General features: G+C 49.3%; 2 protein-coding genes and 1 long non-coding RNA gene across 12 annotated transcripts in view; 2 read left to right on the forward strand and 1 right to left on the reverse strand.

Moving 5' to 3' along the window:
• RALGPS1 (Ral GEF with PH domain and SH3 binding motif 1) overlaps window positions 1-6,259 on the forward strand; it is a 268,245-nt gene extending 261,986 nt beyond the window's left edge. For all 9 annotated transcript variants that reach the window (XM_042965073.1, XM_042965076.1, XM_042965077.1 and 6 more), the window contains 2 exons: window positions 1,189-1,280; window positions 5,514-6,259. In XM_042965073.1, coding sequence (XP_042821007.1) covers window positions 1,189-1,280; window positions 5,514-5,543 — 122 coding nt within the window. In that variant the 3' untranslated portion in view covers window positions 5,544-6,259. The remainder of the gene's footprint in view (window positions 1-1,188; window positions 1,281-5,513) is intronic.
• A 3,390-nt stretch (window positions 6,260-9,649) lies between these two features.
• Window positions 9,650-11,881, reverse strand: LOC122233254. The gene is made up of 3 exons (XR_006210782.1): window positions 11,321-11,881; window positions 10,969-11,118; window positions 9,650-10,475 (listed from the first exon to the last, which is right to left on the reverse strand). It is a non-coding gene; the product is annotated as an uncharacterized LOC122233254 (long non-coding RNA).
• The window catches only part of GARNL3 (GTPase activating Rap/RanGAP domain like 3), a 149,304-nt gene continuing 140,689 nt past the window's right edge, over window positions 11,686-20,300 (forward strand). The window contains exon 1 of one of the 2 annotated variants that reach the window (XM_042965070.1): window positions 11,686-11,759. The gene's annotated coding sequence lies outside the window, so the exon portion shown is untranslated. Of the gene's footprint in view, window positions 11,760-12,155; window positions 12,247-20,300 lie in introns of those variants that run through there. The other variant, XM_042965071.1, reaches the window with a different exon arrangement.

Raw genomic sequence — 20,300 nt, forward strand, 5'->3', positions numbered from 1 at the left:
AGGCAAAGTCGCTGGGATTATAAAGTCTCCGAGCATCTTCACATCCTCACAGGAATGTTCTAGTGCAAAGTTCGTGTACTTAAAAAGCACCTGAGGATCTTGTTAAAATTCAGATTTGGACTCAGCGGATCTGGGGTGGAGGCCAAGCTTCTGTATATCTAACAAGCTCCCAGGTAACAGCTGCTGCAGGAGACAGACCACCCCGTGACTGGCAGGGTTCTAATGTCATTAGCTGGGCAGTAAAGGAGCACCAACCTCAAGGGGCCCAGGGGGCGGAGGAGAGAGGAGCCAAGTTCTCTGCTCCAGGTCTGAGCAACTGAATCCACACACAGTTAGACACACATCAGAGGGCATCCCAGGCTGGTTACCACGGGAATTTCTTCCTCGAGGCTCTGGGCCTGGATTAGAAGAGGTTTCTTGAGGAAGTAAAGGCTGTGTGCCTACATGAGCCTGACTTAAGGACCATATGGCCACAGGGACCACAGGCCACTCTTGGGCCTTAGCCCCCAGGAAAGCACTGTCCCCAAGCAGAGGGCAGTATGACACAGAGGGTGGCCAGGGTCTGTGGATAAATCCAAAGGATCTGTGAACTTGAGTGGGGAAAAAATTACATCTTGGTTTTCTGTGGCCTCTCACGCCTTTATTTACGAGCATTAAACTACAAGAACGTTCACAACACCTGTGATTTTGTCTGCAAGAAAAACCACAGATGTTTTCCTATCACATATTATTGCAGATTTCTCAGAGTGGCATTTCTACTCATCTCTCTGGAATTACAGTACCGTGTCAGACCTGCCCCTGGGTCTTGTTATCGGTGGGTTAATAGAGAAACCCAGGTATATCTGTGTCACTCACGTTGTTTGGTAGTTTGATAACTGTATTCCAGTGGTATTGATATCCTTTGTATTTTCTTTTATGCATTTGAAAGCATTATCCTGAGAAGGGGCCACAGACTTCACCAGAGCCAAATGCACCGTGACCCCCAAAATGGTTAAGAGCCCTGGTCCAGAGAGAAAGCCCAGAGGCACCAGAAGTTCTGCCTCTGCCAGCCCCAAGCTTGCCCTGGGCTGCTCCTGACCTTCCTTGGTTTAGTTAACCTATGTTCACGTTTATCTTCATGCCCTAGCCACGGGCAGACCCTCCCAGGTGCCCTCCCTCTTCCTAACCAATAGTTTCTCTGCCCTTCAGGCAATGTTTACAAGTTCCAGACTGGTTCCCGGTTTCATGCAATACTGTGGCACAAGCATTTGGATGATGCATGTAAAAGCAACAGGCCTCAGGTAAAGTCACCAAAACCCTGCTTGTCACATGAAATATCCTTTCCCACCCTTGGGACTAAGGGTCCATAGAAAATAAGAGCTCCCTCCTTCCCTCAGGGCCTGTTAGCTCTGCTCCCAGACACCCTCTTTTGAAAAGCCTTTTTCTGTGAGACAGGGCGCCGTCTGCTCAGCTTAGGACTAAGCCTGGCTCCAGACCAGAACTTTGAATCTGGTCCCTGTGTCTTTCCCACTAAAGGAAGTAGGAAACATCCATTGGGCACAGTTAGGTGGCAGGGGTGATGTCGCCCCAAGGATCACGATATAGCATCTATTTAGACCATCCCCCTCACAAAAGTTGATTCATGGGAATACTCCAGACTGATGAAAGGGCCTCCCTGCCCCACAGCCCTTAGGAATAATAATATTAGCTAATACTGAGAGCTAACCATGGCCGCTGCTCAATGTATTGGAGCCAGGGGGCCTCTGGTCTGCACCCCGCCCAGGACCAGGCATTATGGGAAATGCTTTACCTGCAGGATTTGACCCAAATCCTTCCGACACTCGTTGAGGTAGGTTCTCTTACTGTCTCCATTTTATGCTGAGGACACTGAGGCTCAGCAAGTGGCAGATACTCGTTTAAGGTCCCACAGTTAGCAAGATCTAACCCGGGTCTGCCTGACACCAAAGTCTATACTCTCTGCCTGAGCTATCCCGCCTCGCACTTCCCAGAGGGCCCCCGGCTCGCTCAGCCTCCTGCAGTTGAACTAAAGGTCTGGAAGCACAGCCTCGGCTGTCAGGCTTCTGGGAGGCCTGGCTCCCCAACCCTCAGCACCCGGAGGGGCAGGCTGGGGCTTCCTGCCCCCAGGAGTCAGTGGGCAGCATTTGGCCGCTGGTGGCAGGATTGGTACTCCTGCCCGGAGGCCTCCCTCTCCGTGCTCCCCAGGGATCGGCCAGAAGAGGGCACTGGGGAGTGATGCCTCTCAGTGTGGGGACAGAGCAAGCACCAGAGTGTGGAGTGGGCTGCGGCAGCTTCCGGTGGGTAGCAGCTGGGAGGCACCAGCTCTGAGGTCTGGGGTGGGTTGGGGGCCAGCAAAGGCTATTTCACGCCAGGCATTTGGGTCCAGGAGGATGCTGGTGACAGCACAGTTTTCTCGAAAACCAGAAGGAGGTCTCAGTTTGGTCCCCTTCAGGATTTTCATCTGTAACGTGAGATAGAACATATGCGACAAGCTGGTCAGATTATAGATGATGGGAAGCGAGAAAGCAGAATTAGCAGAAAGTTCTCGACAAACTAAAACAGTAGGAAAGACCGACAAGGGGAAAACTTGAGGTACCACTTCGAGGAAAGCTCAAAATAAATTGCATTTGAGTCCCCCAACTCACCTATCTGCCTGCTGGGAATTTGCCCCACTGATACACTCACACATGCGTGTGGGTAAGAATGTTCACTGCAGCATTGTCCTTGATAGAACTGGAAACCTCTGTGACCGTCAGTAAATCCCTATTGTCCACCACCTGATAGCAATTAGAAGGAGGGAAGCAGATCTGTGCGTGTGGTACCCTGAAAGGGGCTCCGAGACGGAAGTAAAAGGCAAAGTACAGGGGCACCTGGCTGGCTCCATCCATAGAACAGACTCTTGATCTCAGGGTCATGAGTTCGAGCCCCAGGTGAGGCGTAGAGATTACGTAAAAAAAAAAAAAAAAAAATTTAAGCGAAGTGTAAAACATGTAAGGACGATCTTATTTGTATTAAAATACATAAACATATGTATAATATGTATGTTTGTGTCTGCATATAAAATTTCTAAAATGATATACAAGAAACCAGAATTCCGTGGTATCTGGAGTGCTTATGTATATTTTTTTACATTAAACAAATGTAATTGCTTGTCTCCACGATGGGAAGGCCAGGGTTTTTTTGTTTTGTTTTGTTTTGTTTTGGTAGTCACCTGAAGGTGACCCCCAGTGAACAAGGCCTCAGGTCACATGAAGAGAGGACGAGCACCCTGACCTTTTCTTTAAATTTTTTTTTTCAACGTTTTTTATTTATTTTTGGGACAGAGAGAGACAGAGCATGAACGGGGGAGGGGCAGAGAGAGAGGGAGACACAGAATCGGAAACAGGCTCCAGGCTCCGAGCCATCAGCCCAGAGCCTGACGCGGGGCTCGAACTCACGGACCGCGAGATCGTGACCTGGCTGAAGTCGGACGCTTAACCGACTGCGCCACCCAGGCGCCCCATCCTGACCTTTTCCAAACTAGTCATACTGTGTGTGTCTGGGGCCCCTTGTGAGCTCCCGAGTGCCATCCTAAGAGAACAGAGCACGGGAGCTCACCTGCCACGCACACATGGCCCTGTGACCTGTGAGCAAGAGGCCGTGGTGGCCAGGGACTGCCTGCCCGGAGGTGGGCCACCAGGAGGGCGGGGCAGGGGAGAGAAACCCGGCCTTGGCATCTGCCTGGTGGCAACGGCTTAGGCACCTCAGTGGGAGCCAAGATGCTTGCCCCGAGCAAGAGCCCATTGTCCCTTCTGTGGGCCGGGGAGGGGACACCTCTGAGGATGGCAGCGACTCCAGGGCAGATAGCAGGGAACTGGGTCCAACCCATTTGGCAGAGCAGGTGTTTGGTTAAAAGGACAAACAGGATTTCGTGTATGGCAAATGCAGTGTGACGTGGCAAAAGGTTTTGCAACTTTTAAGTATTTTTGTCCAATTTTTAGACCTAGGGGATGGGGATCTTTTATTTTCTTCTACTTTTTTCCCCTTTTATTTTGAGTTTACTTTCAACCTCATATCCCCGCTCTATGCTGTGATCCTAAAAAATTGGCAACAGCTAAATACTCCACAGCAGAGGGTTCAGTGACGCCCAGCACATCCGTGTGATGGCGTCCAGGAGGCTCCAGTGAAAGCCATCACAGAAAGGCATCTACTCCCATGGGAGAGCTCAGTGACTAAAATTGGTTTTCTCTTTTGTGGCCTTGCGTTTCTTAAAATTGTTTGTACTGACACTGAATACACTTACACCTGACTTGTAACATATGTGTAAGGTGTAAACCACAGCTATACAATAAGCACCCAAGTACCTGCCTACCCAGCCAACCTAAAGGCAGGACCTCCTGGGGCCTCGGAACACTTCCCTCGCCCAGGGGCCTTTTCCTACTTCAGTCTCCTTTCTGTCTGCCTGCACCCCATAACCACTTGCCGATTTATTTACTGTGTCTTTAAAATGCTGGCACGTGTATTTGATTCCTCAATGTATTGTCTGGGTTACATTTTTTAAAACATTTTTATAAATAGAACCATAACTAGGTATTTTCTTCTGTGACTTGCTCTTCTCCTACAGTGTGTTCCTGAGATTCCTCTGTGTCAATGTGTGTTGCTGTCATTCATTTATTTGTACTGATATTTTTTTTTATTAATTCTGCTGGCAGTGATCCCAGGGATGATTTCCTGCTTTTTGCTATTTTGAACAGTGCTGCTGTGACCGTTCTTATAACTCTCTTCTGGTGCAGGGAGATGCATTTTTTTCCAATTCATCACTTTGACCAAATTGATACCAAGATGGATTTGTTTTTGATGAAATTGCTTCTCCTCAAATTTCCTGGAACCCCGTGGCAGTTGCTAGGTTGGGGGGCCTGGGGCTGGGGGCGGATTTGAAGGGACAGGGAAACACCCTGACCTTGAGCTGGTGGTCTCCCCCCAAAGGGAGCTGGGATGGTGTTCTGGGGACACAGCCATGGGAAGGTCTTAGGGGTCCCGGCATCCCGACTACTCCTCCTGGTGCTTCCACTTGTCAATTCCTGCCGTGCCCTCACGACCCACACCGGCCCGCTGCTGTCCCTTCCAGAGGCATACGCCCATTCCTGCAGGATTTGTCTCCTCTCGGCTCCAAGCAAAGTTTTATTTTGATGCCAGGATAGTGATTGAGAGCAGGGGCTCTGGTGCCTTAGCCTGTCGTTTACTCGCTGTGGGCTTTCCCTCTCTAAGCCTCAGGGCCCTCATTTGTGTAATGGGGACACTTCCAGAACCTGCCTCAAGGGGTGCTGTGAAGACTGGAGGGGCGTGTTGATGTTAAGCGCCTGGTACACAGTGGCCACTTAACAAACAGTGGCCATTATTCCTGCCAGGCCCTCTTCCCCACCTGACCTGCTCATTCACAGACTAACTGGGAAGGACCTGATCCCTTCCCTTAGGGGCACCCCCTGTCCCCTTCCAAAAGGTTGGAACCTTGACAAGAGGTGAGCTTTCTCTTCTAGGTACCTGCAAACCTTATGTCATTTGAATAAGTCTCTGCAGGACTTGGCGTGACTTCAGAGGCTTCTGGAAGCCCAGCCTGGGACTGGTGGCGAAGTGCATGTCCTGGGCACAGGCTTTTGGCCAGGGTGCTGGGTGACTCACAGCCGGACTCACGGGGACTCGGCCTGCGGCCTCACGGTCCAGCGGGCTCTGCCAGTGCAGCGTCCACCTACACCAATCCCCAGCGACTCTCATGACACTCATTCTTCAGCGCCACCCCGCAGGGCCGTGGCTGGGCCCCAGACTGTGCACCCCACCCTCCCTCTCTGGGCCCTCGTCCGTCCACCAACTGCTGCTTCGATCAGAGAGCATCCGGCCCACGTTGGGTCCCCCGTGCTTCCTCCCGGACAAGAGTGGACAGAGTTCACCTGCATGAGGGGCCAGAGAGAAGGAACAGACTATGGAGTTGGCTTTTTATACCCCAAGTGCACGGGGTCGCTCGCCCACAGGGCTGCCTCAGATTTTGTACAACCCCCCAAGCGTCCTCTGCGTGTGTGTGCCGTGTACGTGTGCGAGTGAGTGTGAACTCTTCAAGAAACATGCATTTTGGCACAAGACGTGTGACATCACACCCTTCATTCGCTTTGAGGCCCTGCTTTCACCTTACGTGATAGCCTTGTCCACCGAGGAAGGTCAGAGTGAGAGCCCAGATTCCTATGTTAAGGGTCCCTTGCATTCTTTTACTGTAAACAAACAATGCCTTAAATTGTGTCTTGTTTTCTGTTCCTATGGGTGCTATTCATCTGGAAGGCCTGCTGTCTGGGCCCCCGGGTCCCCTCCCGGCCTTGTTGCTGTTGGCTCTTCTGAGACAGGACCCGGCTTTAGGACTGTGGACTGGGCTGGCCTGCTCGCTTCCTCCCACCCCTCTCCTGCAGGGTCTGAAAGCCCTTGTCTTCTCACCCCTGGACCATGCCAGAGGGGGAAATTGTGACACTTTCTCCCAGCTTCCTCAGAAGCACTCGGAGGCCACCACGCTCACAGAGAACGGCTGCGCAGAAGCCCCTGTGCACCAGCCTCTCCCCGCAGGCCAAGGCTTTGCTCCCATCATACTGCCAGGGCGGGGCCCGCTGGGATTCCTGGTTACACTGGGGAGCTGAGTGACACTGAGGCCTTAAGCTCCCCCCCAATCTTGCCCCCAAACGCAGTCACCAGCAAGTTCTCCACATCCAAGTCCAAGGGCACAATTGTCGATGATTATGGTGACCAGAGAGCAAAGCCCTGGGGAGTGAATGGTCCCAGCTCTGCATTCAGTTAAGAGCTCTTCACATGAACAATATCCTTTTATCTGTCACTGTTTGTCTTTTTAGTGACTTTTATTTTGCACAAATACATTTTTATTCAAAATAATGAATAAAAGTTAGCTTTATTTACGGTAGCTTTATCACCAGAGCTTCTCTCTCCCCTTCCCTAATCTGGGTGTCCAAATTCTGAGAAGGAAACCCTGAAATGGTTTTCTGAATTCCCTGGGTCCTCGTTGCTATCATGGTTTCAGAGCTCACACTGACCAGACATCAAACCACCCTTAAGAGTTTCTGGGCGAGATGCTTCAAAACACCACCTTACCCAGTAAACAGTGTTGGTAAATTTAAAAACTACCAAAGGACCCACCACTGTCTTTTGACCAAATGGTGACAACTTTTCTGAAAATTCTAATGAATCGGTGAGGAAAGTAGTTGCCATCAGCGTCTTATTTTTGGTTGAGCCTTAGTGTGCTCAGTAACTAGCCCTTCTTTGGAGCAAAGTCTTGAATACTTCTGTGCCGGGAGAGACTCCAGTTGGTGCCGTCCAACCTTAGCTGTGAGGGCTCTGCCCACCGGCACGCAGACGGGGTCCGGATGCGCACACCTAATTCATACCAATGACTACTCAGATTAGCATCTAGAGGCTGAAAGAAAACACCAAACACTCCAACACCTCTCACTAGGACCATTCAGGTCAACGCTTTAACCTACATTGAATCTGCTTCTACCGGTTAATATTTTTTAAGTCTTAAGTTTGGATGGAAGCGTTAAGACTGGAAAATCAGCCACGGACTTTCCTTGGGTTTCTCCACTGTTCAACTGTCCTGGCTCTTCTCACATGAAATGCTACAGATGTCAATCCAAAACACTCAGAATTTCAGGCTCCACTGAATCAGATCATTTTCTGTGCTTTATAAAATTTCTTCCTCTCTCACAAATGTTTCCTTCTGAGCTGAATTTGAAATAGCACAATTGTAATTGTTTTCCAAATGTCTTCTCACGCATTGAGACGGATCCCACATCCCCTCCTAGAAACATTCTTAGCTTGGATTCTTGAAGAATCTGCTTCGACCTTGTTGGCAAAGGCCTTCAGAACTGGTAAGAACCGTGAACATACCAGAAGAGTCCTGGAGACAGGCTGAAAGGTGCCTGGGCTCTCCCAGCAGGGACACAGGGGCCAAACACGTAAGTGCAGATTGTCTTCTCAGCATTGGTTTGTCTCTCAAGCAGCAGGTGAGGAGGTCCTCAGGCTGGGACAGAAGAGACCAGGCACAAACCTCAAAAGGAAGAAATCCACGGGTGGATTCTCACCCTGGAGGGAAACGTTTCTAGTTTTTGCTTCTTGACTGTCCATAATGCACAAATGTTTGTGAAACCATTGAAGGTGATATGTCTTACATGCATGTGCTGAGTTTTTTGGGGTTTTTTTGAGCAAATAGATCATGGCACCCCAGAATGAAAATTGCAGAATGCTTTCTACAAATTGTGGAATAGGTAGTTGGTAGCATTACAATGCCCCAAGAACAGCTCATCTACCTCTCCCTGGGAATAATTTTCGCCCCTCTCGGTTGGAACGTGTCTTATAACTCAAGGTCAGCCAAGTGCATTCTAACAACTGAAATGCTTCACGGAGAATTGATTCAGTGGAGAGCAGTAGACATAATATTCTGTGTGCCCAGTGAGAGAGTGTGGCCTCCCTTTCTTTCCCTGAAGAAGCCCATACATCACCCATTTGTGGAACCGAAAGCGGAAGATACTTGAAGGCATTCTGTTTAGGAAAGAACCCACTCTCTTGCCAACTGAATTTATAAAGCATTATTTTCCTTACCAAGATGGCCAGTATTTCTTTCATTATCTTCCTCTCCCACCTCCCAAGCCCAAGATGTGTATCTTTCAGGATGCCATTTTACGGGTGGAAAACAATCCATGAAAATGGGAAGCCTTTCGCAAGGGAGGTCTGATTTCATTCCACAGGTGGGGTCTACAGCTCTACACCCACATTGCTGATGCTTATAACAAGGTGAACATTGCTAAAAACACAATCTAACTTATTTTGTGTGACTTCATAAATGACTTCAATCAGCCCTACATCGTACTGACATGTTGGGTGATTTCATATATTAAAAAGAAAAAACTACAAGAATCTCTTTGAAATATCATTCTCTGCACAAAACCACTCATTCATTCATTCATTCATTCACTCACATCTCTAGTGAGTGCTTCCTGTGTGCCAGGCTCTACCAGGGATATACTGTAAATGGCTGAGAACAAGCAGACCCAATCCTTGCCCTCGCGGAGCTGACCACTCAACGAACAAATAATCCTCAACACGGCATCTCCTCTGGCAAGACCCTGCCTGTCTCCTAACACTGGGTTAAAAACCCTGCGCAGATTCCTCCAGAAAGGTTTCAAAATGCTCAACGGACTGCACAGCCTCTTGCTCTGCGAGTTCAGTTGCAACGAGAACTAGATGGAGTCGTCGTCCTAGAGGCTGGTTGGTGCAGAACACCCAGGCACAGGGCTATGGTTGGGCATGCCGAGGACTCTTGAGGTGGAATGAGAGAGGAGGGTCGGAATATTCACAGTATTTACTTCAGAGGCTTTTTGGTTTTAAATTTCATGGTTAGATGCAAGTACAGCATGAGCGAGAGCTGCATTTTTTGGGCGTTGAGAACTTGTACCACGGACCACGCTGGAGTCCCGTGTCGCACAAGTGTGTGTATACTGTGTGCAGCCCCCAAATCCCTTTTTGCAGCAGCAACGTGATGGGTCATCTGTCTGTTCTCTAATCATTAATCTCTCTTTTTCATTTCTGAACGACTGTGACCATTCAGTAATGAAATATTAGCAATTAATTTATTAGTATGGTATGATCTTTAATAAATTTCGTGCCAAAATGCATGGTTTTTCAATTAGCATTCAAAATGTTGCGTAGAGAGTAGTTTTCAATTTCTTATGTATCCTGCAAAGTAAGTTGAAAATCAGTTTCTACATTTTAATTCGTTTCTTGTTAAATCTGTTGCACTCTCCTGGGCTGTCTTTTTTCTTTTCTTTCCCCCCAGCGGAACCCCTGCATGCAGTTGTGTAAGGACATTCTCTAATTCTTGTGAATTGTCTCACCCGCAATAACCACTGAACATCAGCCCCCTGTGGGATTCTTTAGATTTTTGGTGAAGTATTTTGTTACCTCAGTCTTGTATCAAGTTGCTGTATTTTTCAGCTTGTTACACTGATAATAATTGTTTCACTAATTAAATACTTTAATGTACAAACATCTTTGTTTACTTTGAAATTAAATGTGTTTTCCAATGAACGCTGCTCAATTTATTAATCACGCGCATTCACTTAGCAAACCATTGCTGTTGCCAGATACAGACACGAAGGAGGTCTGGGGCACTCAGAGCCCTGCTCGGAGGTTACTAGAACGTGAATGACATATGGGAGCAGTGCCCTCAGGAAAGGGCAGAGTCAGTGCTTTGGGCACACAGAGAGAGGAAGGTGGAGGATCTGGGGAGGGGACAGGGGCATTTGGGGATTCATTTCAGAGATTGCCGAACACATGGAGGACGGGGGAGGCAGGAAGACAGAAAGGAGAAGGAGAAGGAGCAGGATGAAGTTGGGAAAAGCAGCCAACCCAGTCTCACTGAGCGAAGGATTTTGGGGAGGTAATGGGATCCAGGTCTGAAAAGATACATAAGGGGGAGTTTAGGATATTAGGCAAAAACCAGAAGCCCCCTGTAGCTTGCTTAAGAAAAGGGGGGCTGTCTTGCAAGCCTGTCTCATGGAAACACGTGGGAGGACCAAAGTGGGGTCTCGGGGGGGAGGGGGGGGTTGGAAGGAAAAGTGGAAAGCCGCCTACATCTTTCTCCCCTTCATTCTCCACGCAGATTGGCTTCTCTGCTGGAATGTGCAGCAGCAAAGGAGTCCAGACATTACAGTGAGAGCAGCAGGAAAGTCATGAGGGAGCGTGTGCCAGTGACACGATCCAAACTGATCATGGGAGCCCCAGCCCTGCCTGCCTCAGTTTCCCAGTTAGTGGCTTCCAAAGCGGCAGTGGCTGATTCTCCAAGCACAGGCTCCCACACACACTCCTCAGTCTCTGCTCCACCACCCCAGCAGAGCCACACCTCCCTCGCCACGACAAGCCCTGACTGCTGAGGGGCCCCGAGCTTACCTCCTCGTGATTTAGACGGCACAGTGACCTCCAACTTTACCAGGTAGGGTCGCTGCTCTCGGCCCCAGTGCAGTGCGCAAGGGCTCTGAGACAGATGCATCTGACTTGGAGAGGAGGTGCGGACGGTGGTGTATGGGGGTTGTCACACAGCTGCAAAGTGTTCATCACATCCAGTCAAAACTTGAACCCACAACTCGTCCCCTGCAAAATTCCGACCCCTCATCCTCATTGCCGTCAGGCGCCACAAACGGCCACCAGGAGACAGCAGTACCACCACTTAAAGGATGGAGATCCGCGAGTTAACGCAGACTACGGTAGAAAGGTTATTTAGCCTTGAGGGCAGGTATCTTACCCCTGCGCCTGGCGGGCGTTGGCCGGAGCTCCAGCGCAGGTGAGGCGGAGTGGGCGGGGCCGCCGGTGTGGGCGGGGCCGTGTCGCAGGCTGAGCCCCGCCCAGGACAGGGTAGAAGGCAGAAGGAGTGAACGGGCCCTCAGACTCAAGACTTTAGAGAGAAAAGGGGGGGCCGTGCCGGTGAGCGGGGTTGCAGGGAAGGGCGGCCCTCAGAGGGACGCGGCTACTAGAAACGGCCTGGAGGTGCTGAGGTGTGGAGGGACGACGCTCGAGGGAGCCGACCCTCGGGGTGAGGGCAAAGGCCACGCGAGAACTTAGCGCAGGAGTAGGTGGGCGGGGCCTGGGGCTGGGCTGAGGGGAACGGAGCGGGAGGGGCGGGGCCTTGGGCCCGACCGAGCTGAGGACGGGGTGAGCGTTTTGGGCGTGTTGGCCCGACGGAGGTGAGGAGAGCCCGCACCCGGGACGCTGTGGGCCCGCCGTGGAAAGGGCGTGGCTGGAGCTTGAGGCCGGGGCGGGACGTTGACCCGGCTGAGGAGAGCGGGGAGAGCAGGGCTGAAGTTCGGGGCGGGGGCGGGGCGGGACCTAAGCCTGGTTTGGGAGCTCGGGTGGGTGGGGCTGAAGTTCGGGGCGGGGCCGGGGCGGGATCTGGACCCGGCTGCCGGTCACGGAGTGGGCTGGACTGAAGTTCGGGGTGGGGCAGGGGCGGGGCCTGGGCCCGGCGGAGGCGCGCGGGGCGGGGCATGGGCTGCGGCGTGCGAGCCGAGCGTCCCGCCGAGCCCCGCCGAGGCCCGAGCCCACCCGAGTGCGCCCGAGCCCGCGGCCCCCGCCCGGGGCGATGGAGCCGGAGCCCGGCGGGGCGGCCGCTGCGCTTCTGCGGCAGAAGAGGGCGGCGCTGCGGCGCAGGGGGTGCAGCTTTGAGAGCCCCAGGTACAGCGGCTGGGGAGGGGTGCGGCCGGGAGGGTGGAAGCGGGGACCCGGCCACGTGGTGGGTGGGGGGCACCCTGGGGGGACCGAGGGCTGCGAGACCCTGGTGTGGGGAGGGGTCGCTGGGGAGGGGGGTGGTCTGAAGGGGTCCGGCCAGGAGCCAGGGCCAAGCGGCCGGGGGTCGAGGGCTTCTGGGCCGCCCGAGCGGCAGGTGCGGGAGGGGGGTCGCCCCAGAGAAGAACCGGCGAGCGTCTGAAATCCAGACCCGACGAGACGCCCCCCAAGGGTCGGTGCTGAGGCAGGCCCCGAGCAGAGCCGGGCTCCGGGCGGAATTCGGGCTGTGGAGAATGTGCCGTGCCGCCTCTTATAAAATGCTCAAGGACAAGGTTGGGAGATAGTCCCCTGAAGTCCCGGGGAGGTCTCCCTCCTGCGGGAGCCTCTCTGCGCTGCCCCAGGACCCAGGCCAGCCCCAGCCTCCCCAGCCTGGCTCCGTAGGTAACGCACACCTGCTGCCTCACAGCCCCGCCCATCCTCGTGCGGTGTGGCCCCCAACACGCCCGGCCCCTGGTGCCCCTCTGACCCGCCGCCGACGCCTTTCCTCTGCAGGGGGAGCCGTCCCGACCCCTCCCTTGTTTGGCCTGGGGAACTCTCCTGTAACTGTCCTGTTCCGTTCCTTCTCCTCCCTGGACCCTTGCTCCACTGACACGCCTTCCACCCGCTCTGCTCTGCCAGACTCATTCCCTCGGCGGGCATTTTCTTAACTCGGAGCGCCTTCTCCCGCTCCAGCCTCGCTGAAGTCGGCCCTGCCCTTTTCCGGGCTCCCCCGGCCTCTTCTAGATGACTCCAGTAGCCTCCCAACTAGACTTTATCCTTCCGCCTCTCAGATCCACATCCTCACTGGCTGCTGGAGGGGTCTAACCAAGACCCCCTCTCCAGAACTGTCTCCCACAGCAGTGATGGGGCTGGGGTGGGGGGACATGAAGAAAGATACGAGGTGGGACTCCGGTCCCCACGGAGGCGGAAAAGAAGAATCAGCAGCTAGGCTGACAAACCAGGATCCTTCATGTGAGGTGGGAGGCCCTGGCACAGCCTGCCCCCTCCCCCTCCCCCCAGGCGAGTGTGAGCGTCATGAGGATAGGGACCATGGCAGTCGTGTTCACCGCTCTCTCCCCAGAGCCTGCCTCAGGCCTGGCCCATCACAGACACTTACTATCTATTGAATGAATAAATGCCTGACCCGCGGGTCATTCGTTCCCTATGCTGTGCGTTTCTCTCATCAGTGCCTTTACTCCTGCTCTTTGGTCTACTTAGAAGAGTCTTTTTTTACTCTTTGGGTAACGCCTGTCCCCTCCTGCTCTGGGAAGTCTTCCCTGAATCCCAGGCTGAGCTCTGTGCTGTATCAGTAATCTGTGTAATCTCTCTGCTGTCCCGCAAACGCTGTGTGTAATTACCCGGATAACAAGTCTCCCCCACTAGGTCTGGGAGAACCAGGCAAGTCGCTTTCTGTCCCTCTGGTGCTTACACTTGCTGTTGGAACACGAAGGAAAAAAAAAAATGTGCCAAAAGATGAGGCTGAAGAGATGAGCCAAAAGCTGGATCCAGGCCTGAGGTAGAACATTTAGGTCAGCGCTGTCCAACAGAACTTTCTGCAACGATGGGAACATTCTGTGATCTGTGTGGTGGGATACTGCAGCCACTGGCTACCGGTGACTACTGAGCACTTGAAATATGGCTAGTGCAACTAAGGAACTGAGTTTTAAGTTTCACTTGACTTTCATTGATTTGAATTAAGTAGCCACATGTGACTAACGTCTATGCCATTGGACAGTGCCCGTTTAGAATATTTTTCTCTCCCTCTGACTTCTCACTTTTACCACCCAGCCCCTCGTCTTCATGACCTCACACCTGAAAGACTACATGATTTCTTCAGAGGTTTTCTTCTCTATTTAACACTCTATGACAATATCGGGCCAACCTTAGAAATAATGATTACCAGTTTTCTGATTGTAAAAATAACTTATGTTTGTTGCAGTACAATTCATTTAGCCCATTTTTTTTTTTTATTATCATGCGTGCAGTGTTTTACCAGTTTTTCACTCTTACTAAGGGCACAGTGAATCCATGTGCATTAGTCTGTGCATAAAAAGGTAATCATTTCCTTAAGGTAAGTTTATAGAAGTGATGGAAATGACTGGATCCAAGGAAAGGGATGTTTTCAAGGCTTCTGAAGCATAATGTCAAATTGCCCACCAGAAAGTCGTGCCATTTAACAGTTCTCCCAAAACCATGTATGTGTGCCTGTTTTTCCCACCCACAATGCGAGGCATTATCATCTATAAAGTGGCCCCTGCTTTTAATTTGAATTTGTGTGGTAGTGAGGTGAAACTTTTTTTCTCATATTTATGTATAATTTGTATTTCTTTTTAAAATGAAATACATTTGCATGCACTTTGTCTATTTTCCTTTGGAATGTTTATCTTTTCCTTATTGAAGCACGTTATTAAGGAAATTAATTTTTTTGGTCAAATATGTAGCACATTTTTTGCAGTTCATTATTTGCCTTTTAACTTCATGATGTTTTTTGATAAAGTTTTTGTTATTTTAAAAAATTGAGTCAAATATATTTATTCCTCCTGTGTATGCTTAATTAGAAAATAATTTGCTAACTTGAAACAGATGCTCATCTACAATTTCTCTTATTTTTGTTGCTTAAAAAAATATTCCTCGGCGGGGCGCCTGGGTGGCTCGGTCGGTTGAGCTTCTGACTCTTGATTTCAGCTCAGGTCATGATCCCAGAGTCATGGGATTGAGCCCCGACTCCGGCTCCGCACTGAGCATGGAGCCCACTTGAGATATTCTCCCTTTCTCTCTCCCTCTCTCTCTCTCTCTCTCTCTCTCTCTCTCTCTCTCTCTCAAAATTCCTCTTTGATTCATTAATCCAATTATGTCACTTTTAAGGGAAACTATTAACAGCTGGCTTGTATTGGGTTGACAGAATGGACAATTAGGGCCGTGGGAAGAAACATCACCTGTGATATATCTTAACCACATGAGTGTGTGGGTCCCTATAGCAGGCCTATTGTTCCAGAAAGTTCAGGGTGGTGATGGTGTGTGGGGGTGCTTAGAAGGCTCTGCCGGTGATTCTGACGGACCACCAGGGATGAGAGCCTCAGCCTCACTTGTGAGCATGCTGCCAGATTCGCCTCCCTGACTCCAGAGTCCTCAATTACTTCTCATTTCCTGTTGTGCAAAAAGTTTAAATGCCACCATCTCGTGTATAGGGCCTTTCAGAATCTGGTTTAACCATATTTACTCAATCATCTTGTTGACATCGGGAAAAAAAGCATTACTTTCAAAATGGCAACTGTCTTTGCTAAATATCCTGTGTCAGCTCTGTTCACTGGCAGGCAGACACAGTCCGTGATGAATGTAAAGGAGGAAGGTATGGCCCAGGCGTTAGGCATCCAGCCAGGTGGCGATGAGAAAGACCAGCTGGGAAATGTGGAGGCCAGAGGGCAAGACACTTAGGCTGTTAAACCTCTTGCCCTGGATGTGTTTGTTCTCATTTTCTAGGAAGGCGTATCAGATTGTGTTCAAGAACGAGGGCTTTAGAGTGAGACACACCTGGGTTCAAGTTTCTGTCTTTTCGGTTGTCATGTGTGTGGCCTTGGCCAAGTTGCTTAACCCTCTGACCTTTGGTTAACCCATTTGTAAAATGACGGTAACACCTATCTTACAGTTCTGATGTCGGCTTTAAGTGAACTGATTTATGCAAAGCACTAAAAACAGCATCTGGCACAGAGCATTACTAAATGGCAACTGTTATGGACAAAAATGATTAACATTTATATGCAAGTTCTCAACCTTTCCCTTCCTCTTGCCTCATTAAAATTCTAGCTTTATTTAATTTCTCCTCCTCCCCTACCCTCAGAGCAAGGTCCTGCCTTGCTTTTTTGCATCTTTGAGCTGCAGATTTAGGAAGAGAGGGATTGAGGAGGACACTAGGTACACAGGGCAGTGGTGAAAACTGGCTGATAAAAAAACTTTCAGGGGGTGTTTAGAGGGGAGAGGTACAGAAACTCACCCACCTTGTATGAGGGAGACTAATAGGTCTCCCTCTTGTTTTCGTGGCTCAAAGATGTATTTTTTTTAATGTTTTTTTTTTTTAATGTTTATTTATTTTTGAGGCAGAGAGAGACAGAGCATGAATGGGGGAGGGGCAGAGAGAGAGGGAGACACAGAATCGGAAGCAGGCTCCAGGCTCTGAGCCATCAGCCCAGAGCCCGACGCGGGGCTCGAACTCACGGACCGTGAGATCGTGACCTGAGCCGAAGTCGGACGCTCAACCGACTGAGCCACCCAGGCGCCCCTCAAAGATGTATTTTAAGAAATATATCTATTATCTTTTGTGACTTTGTGGTGATCGAGAAATACATTTGATGAACCAGAGTTATTTTAAGTGACTCTATTGCTTTACTATCATTTTGGCTGCAACACTTCATGGAGCCAAACCACACGTGAGCCACAGTATTAGGGTTACTAACGTGTAGGATTGAATTTGAAAGGCAGATTCTAAAGGTCAAAGACTTTCAACAACGCGTCACTTAAGTTAGCCTCTCAGCGGTTCTTCAAGTGTGGTCTCTGGACCTACGGCGTCAACTTGTTAGAGATGCGGATTCTCAAGCCCAACCTCAAATGTGCTGAATCAGAATCTCTGGGGATGGGGCTCAGGAAACTGTATTTGGGAACCAGGCTCTCTTGTCCAAATACGGTGGTTCTCAAACCGAACATGTATGAGAATCACTAGGAGGACTTCTCAGAGCAGTTCTTGGGACCCACCCCCACAGATTCTGATTCACTAGGTCTGGGTGGGTCTATCAATTGTATTAGTTCTTTTTTGTTGTTGTTGTTAATGTTTATTTATTTATTTTTGAGGGAGGGGGGTAAGCCGGGGGGGGCGGCGCGCAAAGAGAGAGGGAGACACAGAATCCGAAGCAGGCTCCAGGCTCCGAGCTGTCAGCACAGAGCCCGACGTGGGGCCCAAACTCACAAACCCTGAGATCATGACTGAGGCGAACAGAGGCCCAACCGACTGAGCCACCCAGGCACCTCCTGTGAATTGTATTTCTAACAAGCTTACAGTACTACGGGTCCAGGGGTAGATTTTGGAAACCACCCTGCTAGGTCCCTGCCGGAATTTTTTTTTTTTTTTTTTTTTTTTACAACAGACTTCATAGCTGATCACCTTCTGCTTATTACGTCTAAGGTCAAGGAGCCCACTACTGCGAGCTTTTTTGTTATTGGGCAACTCTGTGACCTTTCCTTAATAATGAAGTCAAAGCTTGCCTCATGTTTACCACGAATCATTCACGATTCTGCTTTCATAGCTGCTTGCAGCAACAATGCCTGTGGCTCTGATGCCAGGTAAAAAGTGATGGCTTGGATGGTGGGGTGCAGACTCAGTGGTCAACTGGTTCTTACTCCTCTCTGGCTACCCCGGTGTGATCATCAAGCAGTTCTTCTGCAGCCGCAAGCAGGATTAGTAACGCATTGCATCTTTTCTGATGGGCGCCTTACCGGTGGTTAATTTTTCTTCTTGGTTCGTGCAATTGCAACATCCTGGAGTAAACCAAGCAAGCCCTGGGGTAGGACAGACCCAGGTGCTCAAATATTGTTATCCATAGGCTTTCTTCATTTTCTGGGTTGACTTTGTTTTCCAGGTCTTTCCGCATTTAGGCAAAGAAAGTTAACCATTTTGGGCTTAACTTTCTTTTTTTTAATTAATTTTTTAAATGTTTATTTATATTAGAGAGAGAGTGAGACAGAGGGCGAGTGGGAAAGGAGCAGAGACAGAGAGGAGACACGGAATCCAAAGCAGGCTCCAGGCTCTGAGCTGTCAGCACAGAGCCCAACGCAGGGCTCAAGCCCACCGACTGCAAGATCATGACCTGACCCAAAGTCTGACAGTTAACCAACTGAGCCACCTAGGCGCTGCGGGCTTACTTTCTACCAGTATACAATCCCAGCAGAAAGGTAGTGCCTCTCTTTCAATCGTTTTAGGGCATGTTTTCCAAGCTTGGCATTCATTGTATCTCTCGGGTTGTATGCTCATCCCTGAACCAATCTTTTTGGCCAGAAGTGGGTAAAGCGTGCTAATTGGCCGAGTCTAGATCAAGTGCCCAACCCAGAACAGAGGGATTAGATTGCTTCCATCCATAGAGACCAAGAGGCAGTGATTACCCAAAGGAAAATCCATAGTGCTATTGCCAGAAGGGAACTGGATACTGGTTTGACCCCTCAAAGGTATCACCACATTTGGGAAGCTTTTCAAAATACAGATACCCCGATGCCACCCGAGAGTCACAGCATTGGGATTTCTGCATCTTTTAGTTCTCGTCGTAAAAGACTACCTTAGTTGAGTGTTGAAAGTATGCTTACTAAGTTTAGCCGCAGTGGGTGCGGAGCCCTACATAGAGATTTTGAATCACAAATAGAAAACATATTTTCTCCTTTCTCAAATATTGCTTCCTACATAGTGGCTTCCTTGTTAGTAATGCATATAACCCACACCTTGTGAGAATACAAGACAAAAGCTTTTTGTTCCTGAACATGGCTTTCAAGGCCAAGATAGGGTCACAAAAGAACAATTATCTCTTATGCATTGTATTGCCTTCTTCTTCCTTGTGTTTCTCCCAACTTCGAGATTCTTTGATTTTTTTTTTTTCTTTTTTTTCCAGGAGACTCTCTTCCCCCAGGTAGTTTCATAAACAATTATTTTAATGTGGGCTGTTTTCATAATCTTCATTCCTCTATATTATGTAGTTATTCTTTTTGTTTGTGTTGGGCTGTTAAGTATTTAATCACAAATAAATCTGCCGCTGTCAGTTTTCTTTTGGAAAAACAGCAGTCTTCCTGGGAAGGATTATTAAGAGCTGTCTTGTATTGGGCTGACATAATGGGCTCTTAGGGCCAACAGAAGAAAATTAATTTTCATATTATGTCTGTTCTCCTAAGAGAAGGGAAAAAAACAAGTTTTATTATTCACCAAGAGTTTAAGTTAATGCAAACCAGCTTCCTTTCTCAGAGGAAGACAATAGTCAAATTCATTTTGCTTTAGAAGGTTAATATGAGAAATTATGTTTGGTTGTCTGGTTTCCAGAGTTAAAGATCTGAGCAGAGATGGAGCCTGACAGACAGTGCTATAAGAAAATTATTAGACATTTGGCCTGTACAGTGAGACTCACTGCTGGTTTTCCTGAGGGAAAAAAATTTCTAAAGCAGCATATGCAAGTGCAGGGGTGTGGGAAAATATGAGCCACACATCTGCTTGTCTCTGGAGCTAGGATCTTGGAGGACAGGAGGCAGATGCGGGTTAGCAACGAGGTGTCGCTGCCGAAGGAGGTTTGTGTTAAAGGCTGTTCCTGTTCCTGCAGGATTGCTTGTGAAAGTAAAAAAGAAAAAAAAAAAAACCATTGGGAGCATAGCAATATAACGCTAATAATTTGATGCCAAAAAGATTAAAAAGATTGACGTCAATCTCTGTTTTCTGAGTTGGAAAGATACCGAGGATATTCGTAGACGTTAAGTGAAAAGAAGTGAGTGGCTTCTTCTGGTCATAGCATAGCAAGTGTGTAGAATTACAAATGGGATTTAAAGTTTTCTAGGAGCCATATCTTTTTTTTTTTTTTTTTTAAGTAGGCTCCGTGTCCAACACGGGGCTCAAACTCACAACCCTGAGATTGAGTCACGTACCCTACCAACTGAGTAAGCCAGGCTGACTCACCCCCTGTGGTCGCCATATCTTAAAAAGTAAAAAGGAACAGGTGAAATTAATTTTAACAGTTTTTATTTTTGCTAACTTACTATATCCAAAACGTGACCCTTTTAACATGTAATCAATATTAAAAATAACGAAGATCATTTACTTTTTCTTTTGGTACTTTCTTCGAATTCTGGTGTGTATCTTACACTCACGGCATCTCAGTGGAGACCAGCCACATTTCAAGTGCTCAGCAGCCACATGTGCTCTGCCGCTCCCTCGCTGGATAGCACAGATA

The sequence above is a fragment of the Panthera tigris genome, chromosome D4 (assembly GCF_018350195.1).
Source record: "Panthera tigris isolate Pti1 chromosome D4, P.tigris_Pti1_mat1.1, whole genome shotgun sequence".
Taxonomy (NCBI): domain Eukaryota; kingdom Metazoa; phylum Chordata; class Mammalia; order Carnivora; family Felidae; genus Panthera; species Panthera tigris.